We start from the raw sequence: 19,041 nt of genomic DNA, 5'->3' as shown, positions 1-19,041 counted from the left end.
TACTTTCTTTTTGTTCACTTTGTTGCACATACACATTTTCTTGAGCCAATATAATACACATATTTTAATTGACTTACTGCATCTGTTTGTTTAACCCTTCTTGGCTTTCCTGACTTCCAGATCCCTCTAGTACGAAATTGTCGTGTTTGCAAATGTTAGTTGCAAGAGCTCCTCAGTGGTATATATATGGGAACTTTACATATACTGTTAGACTAGATGCCATTGTAGAAAAAGAGATACCCAGAAATTTAAGTCATGAAGAAATGACATTAAGATTTTTCCTTATCATTTTGATCTTGTGACTGGTGCTGCTCTGAACATCAATTTAAAAAAAAAAAAAAAGAAAAACACTTCGAACGATATAGACATATATCAATATCAAGTTGAAAATGAAAGTACATGTGTGAAAGTAGTTGCGTCCTTTCTCTGAGAAAAACCTATTAACATTTTACGACTACATTGCTTTTTCTCCATGACTGTAGTTCCAGTGTAGGATCAATTCTTGTTACATTTGTGCAGCAATTTCATTCAGACTGAATTTGAGCTCTATAGGAAAGCAAAAGTGATTTGTGATTTAAGCATAGTTTGAGGGAAATGATACTGGAGTTTCACAACTGACTACAATTGAACATCCATCATTATGTTCAACCAAAGTCTTCCCTATAACTTCTCAGTGGCCCATCCTACTTTTGCTCTGTGGCTAAAATAGAAAAAATTAGTTTATTCCCACCTAACTGATGAACCTTGAAAAAGACCAGTTTATTTCCAGTTTCTCGTCTTGAAGTAAAACATTACTATTTCTTTAATAACCTTGGTCACCTTTGTTTAGATGGACTTCAGAGTGTTAATGTTTTCCCTCTGAATTATGGTGCACAGAGTGACTCCTTCCGTGTGGTTGGACCAGTGTACAAGAATATAACCAGAAGTGAGCTTTGCTGATTAAATTATACTTGGTGCTATTCAGATTTGAATTCCGATTTTGTCTGTTGTTTTGGAGCCTTGATATCAATGCTGTTCCTTCCTATAACCCCCTCTCCTTAGAACACCAAAAAGTTAGTTTCTGCAACCACACCAGTTTTAAAAGTAGAAGAATGTTATATTTTGTTTACCTCTCCTTCCCCTAGTTCACTCTGCATATACTTGCTTTCTCCTTTACATAATGAGTATAGCAGCATAGCCTCATTTGAGAGAGTTCCTAGTCTTGGTTAATACAGCATGTTGAATCATCCTAGGGCATGATTGCTTACTGAGAAAAAAAACGAAAGTGTTCACCAATTAGTTGAGCTTGGTGATATATTTGCATTGAGAAGAAATGGAACTCCATAGTGTCAGTTGCATCAGTATTAAAGTCGGTTTTCTCTCCACAGCTCTTCCTCTTCAATTTCTATCCCTTTTTGCAAAGGTTTCTGCAGCCCCACCAAAGAGGTAAGCCTCCACTTGCCATGTTTCTTTGGTGGCCTTGGTAATAGAATAAACGTGCAAAGTCTTTTGTTCTGGAATCACTAAAGACAGGAGTGCAGTGTGCTCTACATTAGAGAAGTGGAGAGAAGCCCTTGTTTTCTTTCTAGAGTTTGCCATGGATTTGTCGTTATCCTCAACTTGAAGAAACCATTGTTTTTTAATACAACAACTGCCGGGCACAGTGGCTCAGGCCTATAATCCCAGCACTTTGGAAGGCCAAGGTGTGTGGATTACCTGAGGTCAGGAGTTCAAGACCAGTCTGGCCAATATGGCGAAACCTCATCTCTACTAAAAATACAAAAATTAGCCAGGTGTGGTGGTGGGCACCTGTAATCCCAGCTACTTGGGAGGCTGAGACAGGAGAATCGCTTGAACCCAGGAGGCAGAGGTTGCTGTGAGCTGAGGTTGTGCCACTGCACTCCAGCCTGGGTGACAGAGCAAAACTCTGTCTCAAAAAAAGAAAAGAAAAGAAAACAACAACAAATTGGTTTATCAAAGCAAATCGTCTTGTAATACTGTAAATATTCATGGAAAATTCTTTGTTAAAAAAATTGACTTTTTATTGTGTCTTTGTAATAGATACTAGGATTTGATCATACTGCTCACACTGACCTCGCATGCCTTCTCAATGAAAAACAGCACTAAAGTAGGAAAGAAGAGATGATTGTACTTGTCTTTGAACCTGAACCAAAGTAGGAAGGAAACTAACATTTATTCAGCATCTAACAAGGACCAAGCACTGTGCTAAGTGCCTTACATACATCATTTTGTCTAATCCTCACATTAATCCTGTGAGGTATACAAAGAAGGGGAAAAAAAAGACTACAGTCACTCAGCAAATAAATGGCAAATGAGGATTCACCTCACTTCTTTTGCCAGTGGCCTTGTTTGTTACCTATACTATGCTGCCCCTTTGAAAAGAGAGAGAGAGAGAGAGAGTGTGTGTGTGTGTGTGTGTGTGTGTGTATGTATGTATGCATTCATTCAGCAAGTATTTATTTAATGATTTTTATGCCAGGCACTGCATTAAGACACTATGAATTCCACAGTAAGCGTAAAACAAGGTCCTTACCCTCATGTCTTACATCTGGAGGGAGATGTAGACAGTGCTATATATAATATGTCCAGGTAAAGATAAGTGTTTTGAAGAAGGAAAAGGAAGCAGAGTAAGGACAATAGGGAGTGTCTGGACAGGTTCTGTTTTAGATTGGTCAGGAGAGACTTTTTGATAAGGCAACTGTTGAGCAGGGACGTGAAGAAAGTGAGGGGGTGAGCCAAGCCGATATCTGGGGATTGAGTGTTCCAGTTGGAATAAGCAGCAATACCATTTGGATTAGAACGTGCTTGCCATGTTTGCCGTGGTCCTCAGAGTTGGGGTGATACACTGACCATGACCTTTCTGTTCTCTTATGTTTTCAGAAGTAACAAAGATCCTTCTGTTTGCTGCACAAGCGTCTCATCACTTAGTACCCCCAGAGGTGAGAACTTGTAACCTGACTTCTGGACCTAGGGCATGGATGACAGTGTTACTGTTAGGTACTTCAGGGTCATTTTTCCCACAAGGGTTACTGTCCCCTCTTCCCTCACCGTTTTCTTTTTTTAATAGGTAGAAGAGACACTAATTCTTAAGGAGATCTATACAGAAGTTCAGTTGTACAGCTCATAAAAAGTGAAGTTTCTTTCGGACAAGTTGTTTAGAATTCTGATTTTCTTTAATAAGGAAATTTTGTATAACTAGGGGAGGTCAAGAATATTAGTAAATTCATAGAGATTATTTTTCAAAGCTTGTAATTCCTTTCTTTGATTTAGTCTGAGGATAGCCAAGAAGAACACTGAATTCCTAAGTGGAGTGTTTTCATCTGTCTTCCTTAATCTTGATTACTTCCAACTCCTAAACTGAAGGTGGAGGGCTTGGTTTTCCACTGTGAATAATCTATTGTCCTTTCATCCTCATGTGTTTGTGTATGCAGACATTTAACCAGCACCCTTCTCTTTTTTGTTTCCAATTCAGATTATTCAGTCATTGCTTATGACTGTGGCAAACAATTTTGTTACCGACAAGAACTCTGGAGAAGTCATGACAGTAGGGTATGTAGAATCTGGTTGGAGGCAGAAGATACGTGTTTAATGGACTAGATTTGCTATAAGTTACCAAGATGTAAGATTGTAGCTGGTAGTGTCACCTCTAGAAAATTGGTTTAAAATATATTTCAGTCTTTTTGGGAGGCTTGATAATTTTTTTATTGGTCAGAATTTTGAGAAGGGAGCCAGAGAAAAGATACTTGTCCTTCTAATTAGCATTTTTGTTTTTTAGCAGTTTTACTTGTACAGATGAATGATTGGCAGTCTAAGTGCTTTTCCTCTGATGTCCCACCCTGAACTCAGTTGGTTTTGTACTGCTAATAAAAGAAATGTATTTGGCTCCTAGTTCTGGAGCTGGGAAGTCCAAGGGCATGACACTGGTGTCTGTTTGGCATCTGGTGGGGGCCTCCTTGCTACATCACTGGGAGAAGGCACAAGGGGAAGAGAGCACAAGAGCCAACAGAGGGCCAAACTCATTTTTTTATAACTCACTGGCGATAAGGGACCCTCTCCCAAGATAACAACATTAGGCCTAATCACCTCTTAAGAGTCTCTCCTCTTAATACCATTACAGTGGCAGTTAAATTTCAACATGAGTTTTGGGGGGAGTATTCAAACCATAGAACCCTGGAACAAGTGATTTATTATTGAAGCACTCTTTTTTCCTAGGGCAATTTAATAGCCCTTTTGGTTAATTAATTAAAAAACATTTAATGAGTATAATCACTGGTTTAAAGATTGTCTAATCTGTCCCGATAAGTAAGTGATATGCTAAACAGCAGCTTTTTATTTTCCTTATAAAATATTGCAGGATAATAGCCCTAAAGACCTTAACCTTTCTTATTTGAGCTAGTTGCATCTCTTCTTAGAGTTGGAAAGTACATGCTGCTCTGATTTAGTGAGCCGGACACTGTTCCTTATTCCACTAATAGAGGAAATGGCAGTAACTGGAATAAAAGCCCTCTAAGGCTGCCTACCTCACATTCTCTAACATGCTGCAGTTTTAGAGACCTAAGCTATATAAAACCCAACGTGTTTTCCTTTTGAGTTAATCTTTTTAGGAAATCTTCCTATGTTGAATCATGAAAAAATTGCTGTTCGGGCTTTTTTTAAACTTTGTTTTTCTTTTTCTAGAATCAATGCTATAAAAGAGATAACAGCTCGATGTCCTCTGGCCATGACTGAAGACCTTCTCCAAGACCTGGCTCAGTATAAAACACACAAGGATAAGAGTAAGCTGCATGTTACTCTCTACACACCAAAGAGTACAGTGTGACTCCTTTTTACCTCATTGTACTCTTTGGGCCAGAATTTCTAATTAAAAGTATTATTTTACAGATGTAATGATGTCTGCTAGAACTTTGATTCAGCTCTTCCGAACACTGAATCCTCAGATGCTGCAGAAGAAATTCCGGGTAGGTAAAGCACGCTTCTGTTGGTCTAAAGGTTATGGTCTCACAGACTGAGAGAAATTTCCTACAATTAGAATTTTAGTACTTATGATGCTTCTGTTATGATTACATGTTTATGATGCACACGGTTGTAATTCTTTAAGCTTGGAATCAAGTACCATGGCCCTGAATATTTTGTAGTTGAGACATATTCACTGATGATGACTGAGTCTTGAAGACCGAGCAGGCTGTTTCAACTTGAAAGCTTTTAATGTTATTAACAGATTGGAATCTCAGAGATCAGTCAGTAGCTGATGCCAGTATTGTGAACAGGCTATTCCACAGCCAGATACTACCTCTTTCAAGTTGGAAGGGAGGAGGGATGCATGTATGTAACAGAAAGAGAGATGACATTTTTCAAGGCTTAAAAAATTGGAGCAGTTGCTCTCTAATAACTACCAATGTCTTGATCTGGATCAAAAAACAGCAAGAAAATAATGGACAGATTGCTGGCTGGGGATTTATTTTGATCTGAGACAAAAGCAAACTGTTTCTGTCATTTGGTTACCACCATTTTTTATAGTGCTCCCTTTTAAATTCATAATTTTATTAGCTGGGTATGGTGGTTCATGCCTATAGTCCCAACTACTAAGGAGGCTGAGGTGGAAGGATCCCTTGAGCCCAGGAGGCAGAGGTTGTAGTGAGCTGAGATGGGACCACTGCACTCCAGTCTGGGCAACAGAGCAAGACCCTATCTTCAAATAATAAATAAATACAATAAATTCATAATTTCAGAGAATACCTTTCGTGATTAAGGTTTTATGATCTAAGCAACTTATTATAAACAATGTCTTTTCCTTTAGGGTAAGCCTACAGAGGCCTCCATAGAAGCAAGAGTGCAAGAATATGGAGAATTAGATGCTAAAGATTACATTCCAGGAGCAGAAGTTCTGGAAGTTGAGAAAGAAGAGAATGCTGAAAATGATGAAGGTTGATTTTTATTGCACCCTTACTTTGGGCAAAACACTCCTGCAGTGTTTGTGCAGACCTTTAAATTGTATACTGTTTGAACATTCATTCAGCAGATATTTATTGAGCAATGACTATGTGCCACGCACTGTTAGAAGTATTGGGGATCAATTGAGCATGGTTCCTCCTCTTGCAGAGCTTATATTCTAGCATAGGAAATGCCTTTTCACGACCTTCAGGGTGGCTGCCCCTCATCCAAGGGCGTGCTGTTTGGTGCTTGAGAAAGACAATGATCTTGTGTTTGTTGCCTAGAAAAAATTATGAGGGTTAACCCTTAGAGGAATCTTCCAAAACTCTCCTTGTTGAAGGACAATGCGTGTTAAATTTGTGGGAAAATACTCAAGAAACTCCATTCTAATTTCCAGAGTCCTTTATTCTTTGAATCATTCATTACTCAGCAAATCTTTTTTTTTTTTTTTCCACGACGAAGTCTCACTCTTGCCCGGGCTGGAGTGCAGTGGTAGGATCTCAGCTCACTGCAGCCTCCATCTCCCAGGTTCAAGCGATCCTCCTGTCTCAGCATCTTGAGTAGCTGGGATTACAGGCATGTGCAGCCATGCCTGGCTGATTTTTTTATTTTTAGTAGAGATGGGGTTTCACCATGTTGGCCAGGCCCTAACCTCAAGTGATCCTCCCATGTTGGCCTCCCAAAGTGCTGGGATTACAGACGTGAGCGAGTGCACCCAGCCTATTTCAGCAAAGCCTTCATTTGCTGTGAGCCAGCCACTGCCAGTGCAAAGATGAATGATATTGTTTCTGCTCTGGAAGGCTTCCAAAGAGCTGAAGAATAAAGTGTTAACAGGATTTATGATTGGAGTGGGTGGGGGCCTAAGGGCAGGAGAGCAGTCAAGTCCACCTGGGGAGTTTTGTTTTTTTTTTTAAGGGCTTTGGAGAGATGGTGACTGATGAGCCAGGTATTTGGCAAGGAATGCTAGAATAGCAGAGACTTCCCAGGCAAAGTGTGAGCAAAGTCCTGAAGGATTTAGAGAACTATTAGAATGTAGGATACAAGGTGGGACGTAGCAAGACAGGAGGCTTGAGATAGAGTTTGGAGACCTTTTCATACGTGGTTATGTATGTGCCAGACAAAAGAGCTGGCACGTTGTCTTAAAGATCATAGGGAGTCACAGAAAGATTGCAGTGTCTGTGATTTAGAAAACTTAAAACGGTGGTGGCTCCATTAAGAAGCCTGATACCTTTTCATTGAGGTGTCTTCAACATTCTTTAACATCCCAAATCTTCTACCTCAGTTCTCGGAATGACTGTAACTAGATTCTCATACATGGGTAACACATGTAGGACAAGTTAGGTGCTTGCTGCGCGGCCAGGATAAATGTATAAGTGCAGTTTTGATGGACACGGTTGGTTTAGTTGAAAGAACATGACCCTAAAGGCAGACATGATTTTCATGATTTCAGTGTAGGATACCTTTTTAGCAGTGTGACTTGGGGCATGTTACTTAACTCTGAGCATCGGTTCCTTTTCTGTGGAGTCATGAGGGTTAGAGTGATTGTAAGGTTTTGACTCATGGTAGATACTTGGTCAGTGCAAATTTCCTATTCCTTAGATTAACTGGATAAATGCATGTGGCTTACTTAACAATAAATGTTGCTCAGTTCTTGGTTAATAGTGTATCTGTTCAAGGTTGATTACCTTACTTTTCTGTTGCTTGCTTGAGCTTAACCTTATATTGAATACAACATAAAGTAGCAGTAGTGAGTTTGCTTTTTTCATGCAGATGGATGGGAAAGTACCAGTCTCAGTGAGGAGGAAGAGGATGCTGATGGTGAATGGATTGATGTGCAACACTCTTCTGAAGAAGAACAGCAAGAAATTGTAAGTCTGAAAATTTCATCTTACACCCTGACGTTTATTAAGACGTAATTTATTCTGGGCCTTGGTGGGAGGCTACAATTTAAATGGCTGGGCTCTCACTTGAGCTGGTAGCCATTTAAGCCCTTATGTGGTTTCAAGTCCAAGAAGCTGAATAGCATGCCCATGGAGGAGCGGAAAGCCAAAGCTGCAGCCGTCAGCACCAGCCGAGTTTTAACTCAGGAAGACTTCCAGAAAATCCGCATGGCCCAAATGAGAAAAGAACTTGATGCTGCCCCTGGGAAATCCCAGAAGAGGAAATACATTGAAATAGACAGTGATGAAGAGCCCAGGTAAAATGGCACATCCACTTTAGTACTTCAATCAGCTCATGTGGTAATGAAAGCATCAGGAAACAGAATTCCATTCTTGCTTCATGTGTTCTTTTTCCCTCATCCCAGGGGTGAATTACTTTCTCTTCGGGACATTGAACGCCTTCATAAAAAGCCAAAGTCTGACAAAGAGACAAGACTAGCAACTGCAATGGTGAGTGAGCACATCATTCCTAGTTTTTTAAACAGAAAGCAAATAAAATGAAACATAAGCCAGAACTTGTATAGCCACAGAATGGCAATTTAAAAAAATGTTTTAAATAAAGGTATAATTAACACAGAAATTAAAATGCACAGATATTAGGTGTTCAGTTAGATGAGGGATTTTGTTTGGTTTTGTTTTTTGTTTGGTTTTGTTTGTATGTTTGTTTGTTTGTTTTTTGAGACAGAGTCTCTGTCACACAGGCTGTAGTGCAGTGGCGCAGTCTCGGCTCACTGCAACCTCTGCCTTCTGGGTTCAAGCGATTCTCCTGCTTCAGCCTCCCAGGTAGCTGGGGTAACAGGTGCCCGCTACCATGCCCAGCTAATTTTTGTATTTTTAGTAGAGTCAAGGTTTCACCATGTTGGCCAGGCTGATCTCAAACTCCTGGCCTCAAGTGATCCACCCGCCTCAGCCTCCCAAAGTGCTAGGAGTATAGGCATGAGCCACTGCTCCCAGCCAGTTAGATGAGTTTTGACAACTGTATGTAGCCATGTAACCACCACTCAAAACAAGGTAGAGAGCACAGGAAGGCAGTATGACATGTCTGTAGTGTTGGGAAACCACTATATTTATCAAAGCTAAGAGAAAAGTAGGAGTGTGTTTACAGTCACCAGTGAAAAGCCAGAGCCAGTTGAAGTCTGCCTGTGGCTAGTGCTGTGGCTGCTCATGATTGTGTCCTGCCTACATTTCCAACATCATTTTCTGTGTTTCCACTTGTTCGAGACACCGTCGTCCCATCCTAGTTCCACCTCGTCCTCTGTCTTCCACATGTCCTTTATCCTCCACACCTTTGTGTGCACTGTCCCTTCTTCCAGAAATGCTCTGTCTTTCCCCTCCTTTCCCTTACCATGAATGCCTTCATCCTGCCAAAAAAAAAAAAACTCTACCTGTCTCCCTTTCTAGGAAGTTCTCCTACCTCACCAGGCTAAATTGTGACTTTTCTTCCTCCGAGCTCCTCTTGCTCTGTTATAATACTGCATGGCCATTTCTTGGTCCCAAAGAGCAAAGACTGTGTCCTGTCGATTTTGTGGCCTTGGCACCTACTAGAGCTTCTGACACAGAGGAGACATTAATGTTGATTAGATGACTCCTAAAGTATGCTACTGAAGAAGAAATATCAAACTTTTTGTTCCGGTAGGCTGGAAAGACAGACCGAAAAGAATTTGCGAGGAAGAAAACCAAAATGAATCCATTTTCTAGTTCGACAAATAAAGAGAAGAAAAAACAGAAGAACTTTATGATGATGCGGTATAGCCAGAATGTCCGGTCAAAAAATAAGCGTTCCTTCCGAGAAAAACAGGTGAGTTCCACTTGAAGCTTGGGTGGCAAGAACACTACTGTAATTCTAAGACAGCTTTACATTTGAGACGGACTTGCGCCTTCTGAAGATTGGGCATTATTGTGTGTGCCTTGTGGTTAATGGGAGCATTGTTGGAGAGCATGGAGAGGTGAGAAGCAGTCAGGGCATGTAAGTCCCAGACCTGACTTGATTGAGACTCAGCTGTGGGACCAGAGAGGAATCCATTTTCCTCCAGTATAAGTAAAGAAATGCAAGCTAGATCATCCATGAAGTTCCTTCCCATGCTAAAATTCTCTGACATTTGATCTGTGAAATGTATCAAAATTAATTGAATAACTTTTTAGTGCCAATTTTATGCCTGGTTTTTTGAGACAGGGTCTCACTCTGCTACCCAGGCTGGAGTGCAGTGGTGCAGTCACAGCTCACTGTAGCCTCACGGCTCACTGCAGCCTTGACCTCCCAGGCTCCAGTGATTATTGCGGGATCTGGCCTGCAGCCCGCAATGCCGCAGGGCTCTTTCTTTCTTCCCAGGTGGATCGGCAGGTTGAGAAATAAAAGACCCACACCAGATAGTGAAAGTTGGGTCCGGGGGGTCACCGCCTTCTGGTCCTGCGATGTTGCCAATGCACTGGATATACCAGCATTTATTATTAAGTTTAGTGAGGGTGGGGGTAGGTTAGGGAGGGATTTAGGGTTGTTTGATTATGAGGTGAGATGGTCACATGGGGATGATGTAATTCTTTTTTTTTTTTGAGACGGAGTCTCGCCCAGTTGCCCAGGCTGGAGTGCAGTGGCACGATCTCGGCTCACTGCAAGCTCCACCTCCTGGGTTCACGCCATTCTCCTGCCTCAGCCTCCTGAGTAGCTAGGACTACAGGCACCCACCACCACGCCCGGCTAATTTTTTTTGTATTTTTAGTAGAGACGGGGTTTCACTGCATTAGCCAGGATGGTCTCGATCTCCTGACCTCGTGATTCGCCCGCCTCGGTCTCCCAAAGTGCTGGGATTACAGGCGTGAGCCACCGTGCCCGGCAGGGATGATGTAATTCTTTAACATAACATCTGTATGCAGAAATACAGTATACGGAGATAAGAATTTACAATATAGTGTGTGCGTCAGCAGTTTCTAACAGAGCCTTAAAACAAACACGGTCTATCCAGAACTGTGTTTAGCAAGATACTAATCAGCAGTGACAGTTGCAGTAAAAGCTGGTTGCAATCAATCAATAGAAGCAGTACGTGAAGCTAGACAACCAGTTAGACCACAAATTCTCAGAAGGGAGTATGCCTTAACCCTAAAGAGACCTAGAAGAGCTGTGGCAAGATAAGGGCATTTATAACCGTATCTTATCCATATGAACAGGTGCCCCTCATGCATCCTTTTGTAGGCTCCCCACAAGGGTCGCATTCCATTTCCAGAGCTATGAACATCTGCTTTTCTGGGATAGGAATCTTGGTGATGTGAAACCTTCCTGACTGCATGTCCGTTTATAGGCTCTCTGCAAGGGGAAGCACATCATGTGCTGTTGGCTCATTCTGGCAGCCCAACCTGGCATTGTCTTTACACAGTCCTGCATGCAATTTTGTATTTACAATAATCAGGAGCATTTCATCTTTTATTCCTTAGCAATAGTTTCAGGGGGTCTCCCTACAAGTGATCCTTCTACCTCAGCCCTCCAAGTAGCTGGGACTACAGGTGTCTGCCACTACACTGGCTAATTTTTGTATTTTTTGTAGAGATGGGGTTTTGCCATGTTGCCCAGTCTGGTTTTGAACTGCTAGACTCAAGCAGTCTGCCCACCTCAGCCTCCCATAGTGCTAGGATTATAGGCGTGGGTACTTTTCAAAAAGCAATAATTCTATGTGGTAATATCTTAGAAACAGTTTCAGAAAAGCATAGCAAAATAAATAGGTTTGTGTTGGCATGATCCTTCCTGTATGTGCCCTTTTGAAAGCCCTGATGTTTACAGGCTTTGGGATTACATTTTATCCATTCATGGCCTTTGAATGGTAATCCCGTGCTACTTAGGCAGCTTGTTTATTTCAGTAATTCATTGTGATAAAACAAGTTTATACTTTTGTATCTTTCTCTCCTGGCAGTTAGCAGTGTATCTAAATGTTATTCTGAAAAATTGCCAGGATATCAGCTCTGGGTAAACTGTCATATTGTGAACCAGTGTTCCTAAATAGCTAGCCAAGGATCAGCCTGCCAGCACTGAATGTAACCACCAGCCCTCTAGGGCAGTGCTGTGTCTGTGGGTTCCGAGTCAGTATTCACTGAATTAAGGTAGCATTTAGCTCACCCTGTTGACTCTAGTTCTAAATTGTATTCAACAACATCATGTAAATAATGACAGCATTTTTAATAGAAGCTGTTGAAATTGAGGTGAAAGGAAAGGTGCCACTTAGGATTTTAAGTACTCTAAATTTTGCCACATTCTCCTAAAATTATGATAGGATTGACTGAAATCCACTAGTCGGTCCTTCACTGGCCCTTACTCACATTTCAGGGTTGAGGAAATATTAATTACGGTGTTGGTAGGCCGTGTTTCATTATGAGGTTTCTGTGAGCTTGTTACATTTTAGTTAGGACTCCCCCCACCCCAACTTCCTTTGTTTTTTAGCTTGCCTTTTCTGGCATGAGAGGGAAGCCCAGCTTTGTTCCTTGCAAGCACCTCGAGTCATAAAATAACTCTCAAAGATTGAAGAATCTTTTTGAGAGTAAATTAAGATTTCATTGGACATATGCACTTGTTGGTTCAAGAATGTTTTTTCTTGTTCTCCAATTTTCTTGCCATTTGGAACCTGATATTAATCAGAATTTCTATGTGTGTTTATTTGCCCTGTATTTTCTTCAGGATCTCTTCATTATAAACATAACTTTAAGTTCCTGATTTTCTCTGTTCTCTCCTTTAGACCAGTACTGTTCAATAGAAATATAATATGAACTACATATATCACTTAAAAATAAAAAAGTAAAAAAGAGGAAATTGTAATAATGTATCTTATTTAACCCAGTATATCTAAAATGGTATTGTTTCAACATGTAGTTCAACATATAAAAACTATGAGTGCAATATTTTACATTTTTGTTTTTGAGCTAATTGAAATCAGCATGTCTTTTATACTGCAGCACATCTAAATTTTGACTAGCCAATTGCAAATGCTCAGTAGTCACATGTAGTTAGTGGCTACCCTATTGGACAGAACAGTTACAGAGCATCCCCAAAGCTGCCCGTGACCCCAAGGGCCCTGTGAGAAAGGAGCATCACACTTCACACCCCGCCCTCTATCCCTTGGTGATATTTCAGTGTCTTAAATAAAGGGATCTTACATGGCTTGAAAGTGTACGTGAGGTCTTACTGTAAATTGTTAGAATATGAAGAGGTGACTGGGATGAGACTAGAAGAGGGAAGTAAAGCATAGGATAGGGAAGGAGAGGAGGATCTTGCAGTAAAGCCTGTAGAAAGATAAAAGAAGAAAACGGGGGTATACCTGTTCCTTTTCTTTAATTGGTGGCATTTGAAGGGAAAGGAACTGAAATATGTGTGAGAGGAGGCTGTGTGTTGCCACAAAGCTTAATGAGTGGGCGTAAATTCCCATAACCAACATTAGCTAACACATTTAGTTCTTAGTGTGAGACTTCACTGTTCCAGGGCTTTCCATTTATTAACTTGTTTAATCAGTGTACAATAGTATGTGCAGTTACTGTGATTAAACCAATTTTGCAGATGAGAAAAATAAGACACAATTAGATGAATCTAGAAAATACCTCCTTAGCCAAATTAAGTTGAAATGAACTTACAGATTTTTGTTCTGCCTTAAGTATCCCAGCTATTCTGCTTTTCCAAAAAGACATACCAAGACCCAGGTGTGAGCTAAAGGCAAGGAGTCAACTGGAAATCATAAAATCCAAAAAGTTTGAACATTTGTATGTAGAGCTAGGTAACTTCTACCCCAAAACTGTTTTAGGTTTATCTTGTTAAAATTTAAGCTAGAATTTTAAAATAAAAATTAAATAAAAGCTAGAGATTTTTAAAAGTTTCTAGAACAAAGAATAGTGCTTGGGAATTAATGGAGTAGTATCCATCACAAACTTAAGATGTATACATTAGTCTTGGTTAACTTTAATTTTGGTTTGTTTTTGATCATCTTTTTTTTTTTTTTTGAGACGGAGTCTCGCTCTGTCGCCCGGGCTGGAGTTCGCCAGGATGGTCTCGATCTCCTGACCTCGTGATCCGCCCGTCTTGGCCTCCCAAAGTGCTGGGATTACAGGCTTGAGCCACCGCGCCCGGCCGATCATCTTTAATATTATGTTTGTTTTCTTTTGGGAAATGTAAAACTTTATAAGGACTTTTGTAGGTTCACTTCAGACACTGATCCTTCAGTCTTCTTTTTCTCTAGATCTTAAATTCTTCACCTTCTAGTTCTACCCTGGGGATCTTGAAGAACCCAACCTCTTTGGTTAGAGACAAACTCCAGGGGATGAAAGCCTAGATTGAGTCTCATACAGTTCACTGCTTTCATTCTTCATGTTCACTTTACATACTTCCAACACAAAATAATTAAGTTAAAAATTAGAACCTGTATTAACTAGAATATTTTGCCATAAGCTACAGTTGTCAGGGCTTCAATTTCTGAGTTAATATCTTCATGTTTGAGCCATTATAAAGGGTTAGTGTTAGCATTTACTTAGAACATTTTCTTAGTTTATTGCATAAAACAAACCCATTTGAAAATCAGTAGATAAGGTAACACTTTTCTTTGTTTCAGATTGTATATTGATAGAGTTATCATAAATCTGCACAAGTGCTGAATGCTATTTTAAAGTATTTGAATGATCCATACATGCCATATGCCATCTTTAGTGGAATATATGTGGAATATATGTCATCTTTAGTTGGAAAAGGTGATTGATTATGAAGAAAAATCTGTCTTCCTGTTACTTTTAATTTAGACAATGTATCTCATCCACAACTCCAAAATATTAAGAGCCATATAGACCAAATAAGTATTACTTATTATCCCTGAAGACAGGGATACTGTAGTGTCTGCATTCGGTAGCCGCTCCTGTTTTGAGCTTATGTCTCCATGAGTTGGAAACAGCAGTCAAGAGCTTTGCATATTTCCTAGCAGTAATATGCCCCATCCTCGATATATATAGATTTGATCTGTTTTGGAATATTTTATTATTTATAGTTTTTCAGGATGGTGTATTGACTTGGTGATTCCTTTTTAGTAAACTTTCATGTAATCAAATTTGTATAACAGGGTTCCCAAGAGTTATAATGTTTCAATGCTTTTTTATTTTACAGTTGGCACTAAGAGATGCACTTTTGAAAAAGAGGAAAAGAATGAAGTAACTTCCCAGCAAGTTTTCCAAGCATTCCAAGAAGAATGCTAAGTTTGTGTTATTACTCTAAAAATTGGTAAATCAAGCATGTTTGTTTACATTAAAAAGTCCAGACTCACTGTATTGTGAAAACTGCTGAATATGTGGCAGCAATTTGGTGTTTTTATTTTGGAGACGGCTAATGGTGGGAATGTTAATGTAAATAGTGGTGGTAATGTAAAATCATTTTATGTATCGTTCATGCAAAAAAAAAGTATCGAGTGCCTATTAATTGTCACCGTAGATATAAAACGAATGAGCTGTACCCCCTTCACTTAAGGCATTGACAGCTTAGCTGTGGGGGTGGACACACATATGTGTATTTACAGTGCAGTGTAAATAGTTCTCTAGTAGAGGTAGCTCCATATTTCTATGAGGTCACTGAGGCCTTATGGACTAACTCTGTGGAGATAGGAGTTATGTATTCTTATAAAACAAAACAAAACAGGACAATGTTACAAGAGTAAGAGGTTCTTACTTGTACATAGGCTTTCCTGCTGAAAACAGGCCCCTGCTGTACAGATTTTGATACATAATTTAGCTCTTTTAGTCAATCCAAAAGATTTAAGTGACCCCCCTCTTTTTTTTTTGAATGCCATGTAAAGTCTTTTTGGGTTAAGACCTCACTTTTAAAAGTGCCTTAAGTATAAATAGTACCTTTGGAATGTATTTAGTTCATCATTTCAGCTGCCTTCATACTGGTTTCCTCAGCCTTCCTTCAGCCTGTAGTATTTTCAGCCCACTGTTTACCTTGTCTCAATAAAAGGTTTCTAATGCCAAATAGGTACCATTGTGTGTGGACTGGTGTGTGGTGTTCTACGTTCCACAGGCATGCTGCATCCATTTCAGGGGACAGTCTGTTTGCATGCAAATTTTTGCATTTGGAAATCATTTGGTGCCTTTTGTTTCAGATTTCTTAGATAATGTTGTGGTAGATGTTACCTCGAATTAGAGTAAAGGGCAATTTTCTGCACTCTGAAAACAATTTCTTTTTTTTTTTTTTTTCCGAAACGAAGTTTCACTCTTGTTACCAAGGCTGGAGTGCAATGGCACAATCTTGACTCACCGCAACCTCCGCTTCCCGGGTTCAAGTGATCTCCTGTCTCAGCCTCCCGAGCAGCTGCGATTATAGGCATGCATCACCATGCCCAGCTAATTTTGTATTTTTGTTTTAGTAGAGACAGGATATCTTCCAACCTGAGGTGATCCGCCCACCTTGGCCTCCCAAAGTGCTAGGATTACAGGTGTGAGCCACTGCGCCCGGCCTAGAAAGCGATTTATAAAACCAGTGTTTTTATTTCCTTTCCAGTTTCTTCTGTTCACTTTCTGCATTCAACTTCAGTTTTATTTCAATGCGACTTAGAGACTGTCCCTAAAATGCCCCAGATTGCTGTTGGGAGATTAGTCAAGCCACCAGAGTCAAGCCCCAGCAACTTTAGTGTTTCACAGGAAGTATTTGATGCAAATCTGTATATTTTAGACCTGAAACTGCTCCTTTTTCTTTTCGCATTTTTGAATTGGGTGTCTCCTTGTGTGTCTGGATCCAGAAAGTGAAAAAAATTCAAAATAGCAAGTTTTCACAGCTTTATTTTGTGAATTGTGATGGTGCCTGGAAGTTTCATCCTTCCTCTAGATTTTCCCACTCAACTTAGATACCAGGAGGCCAAAGTCCATTCTGTGTTGTGACTTCTGTTCTTCTACTGTGCACTCACCCTCTTCTTAACTAGCCTTTCTTACATGCAAGACAGAAAGATGTAGTATGTGGTTTATAAACGTGTATTCTGAACTTTTATTTCTTTAATCCCATAGTATCTTATTTCTATCTGATTCCTTTTATTATTTTCCAAATCTTCTCTTGAGAATATTTTGTTGGCTATCTATTTGAAGATGAGATTCTCAGAAGGGTGAATGCTTCAGCAGAGGGTAGGTGAGCTTGCAAGGTGACTTCTACTTTGAAGAAGTCATCAGTGTCTGAACTTGAGCTATTTAGTCTCAAATTTTGTCAACATAGAGAAGGAAGCCATTCAGGGATGAACTTAACTTTGTCCAGGCTCATAATGTATAAAAGTGGTATATAAATCCAGAATGGTGATATATTAGCTATGTGATCTCAGCAAGTGACCATGATTAATATAAATGTTATTTCTTCATAGTCTAGTCCTTTGAAAATTTACTCTATATAGACTTGCATTGCAACTCCATTTTAACTAGAATGTTTACTCAGAATGTTCTGTTCTTTAAGCTATTTTAGATAACACATTTTAAAACTGTGTATAGATAATATAATTCTACCAAGTGATAGTCTTTCATTAATTGCTTATGTTCTTTTGAAATGTACTTTATGAGATTTTTAAAAAGATCTTAAATATTAATAAGAAGGTAGGACAATGACTTGTAGCCTTTTCTCTTACAAGGTCAAGGCTCTAGAAATAACCTTTCCAATCCTAGCAGAGTCTTTGGTCTGCACGTGTTTACAAATGCAAATAAAAGCAGAGAGCACAGCTAATTCAGTACTCCTTAAATAGCATAAGCTTATATTTGTATAGACCATTTCTTATGTAGTAAACTTATTTCCTTCTGCAGATTCTGCTTTCATGTTTTGTCAGTCCAATCACAGTGTGAAGATGGTTGAATAAAACTATCATTTATCCACGATAGAGTATTATGCAGCCATTATTATAATAAGCATTTCCCATTGTAAACATTTCCACTGTTTACAATGTTTTTTGTTCTTTTCAAAATAGGCTGTTGCTGTTCTTTTCCGCCAAGGCAGGCAGATCACCTTGTTCTTTTCCAGCCCAGGCTGGAGAGCACGGGCGCAATCTCAGCTCACTGCACCCTCTGCCTCCTGGGTTCAAGCAATTCTCCTGCCTCAGCCTCCTGAGTAGCTGGGATTACAGGGGCCCACCACCACACCCAGCTAATTTTTGCATTTTTAGTAGAGACAGGGTTTCACCATGTTGACCAGGCTGGTCTCAAACTCCTCACCTCAAGTGATCCACCCTTCTCAGCCTCCCAAAGTGCTGGGATTGCAGACATGAGCCACTGTGCCTGGCCACTATTATTTTCAAAAGCAGAGTATAAAATGATAAAGAAGCCTGGGCAAAATGGTGAGACCTTGTAAAAATTAGCCAGGTGTGATGGTGCATGCTTGCCATACCAGCTACTCAGGAGGTTGAAGCAGGAGGATCGCTTGAGCCCTGGAGGTGAAGGCTGCACTGAGTAAAGTTCAAGCCACTGTAGTTTAGCCTGGGTGACAGAGTGAGACCCTGTCTCTAAATAAATAAAATGATCAAATGGTTTGAAGACAATTTCTTTACACTTTTAATCTCTGAAATTGAGATATGTTTAAAAATGTTTGCAGCCAGACAACAGTCTTGATGTAGTTGTCATTGCCTGAACATTCACAAACCTGGTCTGGTATTTTCAGTTGACATCTGCTAACATGAAGCAGGGACTAACATCAAAACTTGCAGAATGGGGATTAGTAGTCTCTATGAAAATTCCAGAAAAAAAAAACTGGAATTTTTAAAAAATTCCAAACTCTTTATCGACATATAAAGACGAGTACAAGTACCATCAGGTGTACTTAAACTCAGTGAATTTTCACAAGCTGAATACATTCCTGTAACCAGCACTTAGATTAAGAAACATTACAAACACCTTGAAACCGCCTTTGTGAGTGGAGAACTTTTAAGAAATGCAGCATCACTAAGACTTTTATTTTTTTCTTTTAGAGACAGGGTCTTGCTCTGTCACCTAGGCCAGAGTACAGTGGTACAATCAGAACCCACTGCAGCATTGAACTCCTAGGCTCGAGATCCTCCACAGGCCCAGGCCGGTATGCCTGGCTCTTAATCATTTCTAAAAATTTATTTTTAATAGAGGCAGGGTCTCGCTATGTTGCCCAGGCTGGTCTCAAACTTCTGACCTCAAGTGATCCTCCCACCTTGGCTTCCCAAAGTGCAGAGATTACAGG

At 39.9% G+C, this 19,041-nt stretch overlaps 1 protein-coding gene across 3 annotated transcripts in view; it reads left to right on the top strand.

Moving 5' to 3' along the window:
- The window catches only part of SDAD1 (SDA1 domain containing 1), a 39,049-nt gene extending 23,195 nt beyond the window's left edge, over positions 1–15,854 (top strand). For all 3 annotated transcript variants that reach the window (XM_011927204.1, XM_011927205.1, XM_011927206.1), the window contains 11 exons: positions 1,368–1,425; positions 2,881–2,939; positions 3,473–3,549; positions 4,678–4,775; positions 4,882–4,958; positions 5,798–5,924; positions 7,702–7,799; positions 7,938–8,128; positions 8,237–8,321; positions 9,508–9,669; positions 14,986–15,854. In XM_011927204.1, coding sequence (XP_011782594.1) covers positions 1,368–1,425; positions 2,881–2,939; positions 3,473–3,549; positions 4,678–4,775; positions 4,882–4,958; positions 5,798–5,924; positions 7,702–7,799; positions 7,938–8,128; positions 8,237–8,321; positions 9,508–9,669; positions 14,986–15,033 — 1,080 coding nt within the window. In that variant the 3' untranslated portion in view covers positions 15,034–15,854. The remainder of the gene's footprint in view (positions 1–1,367; positions 1,426–2,880; positions 2,940–3,472; positions 3,550–4,677; positions 4,776–4,881; positions 4,959–5,797; positions 5,925–7,701; positions 7,800–7,937; positions 8,129–8,236; positions 8,322–9,507; positions 9,670–14,985) is intronic.
- Positions 15,855–19,041: the final 3,187 nt, after the last annotated feature.

Source organism: Colobus angolensis, unplaced genomic scaffold, assembly GCF_000951035.1.
Source record: "Colobus angolensis palliatus isolate OR3802 unplaced genomic scaffold, Cang.pa_1.0 Scaffold70, whole genome shotgun sequence".
NCBI lineage: Eukaryota > Metazoa > Chordata > Mammalia > Primates > Cercopithecidae > Colobus > Colobus angolensis.
The sequence above is the reverse complement of the archived record's forward strand: the minus strand, read 5'-3'. Positions and strand labels throughout refer to the sequence as shown.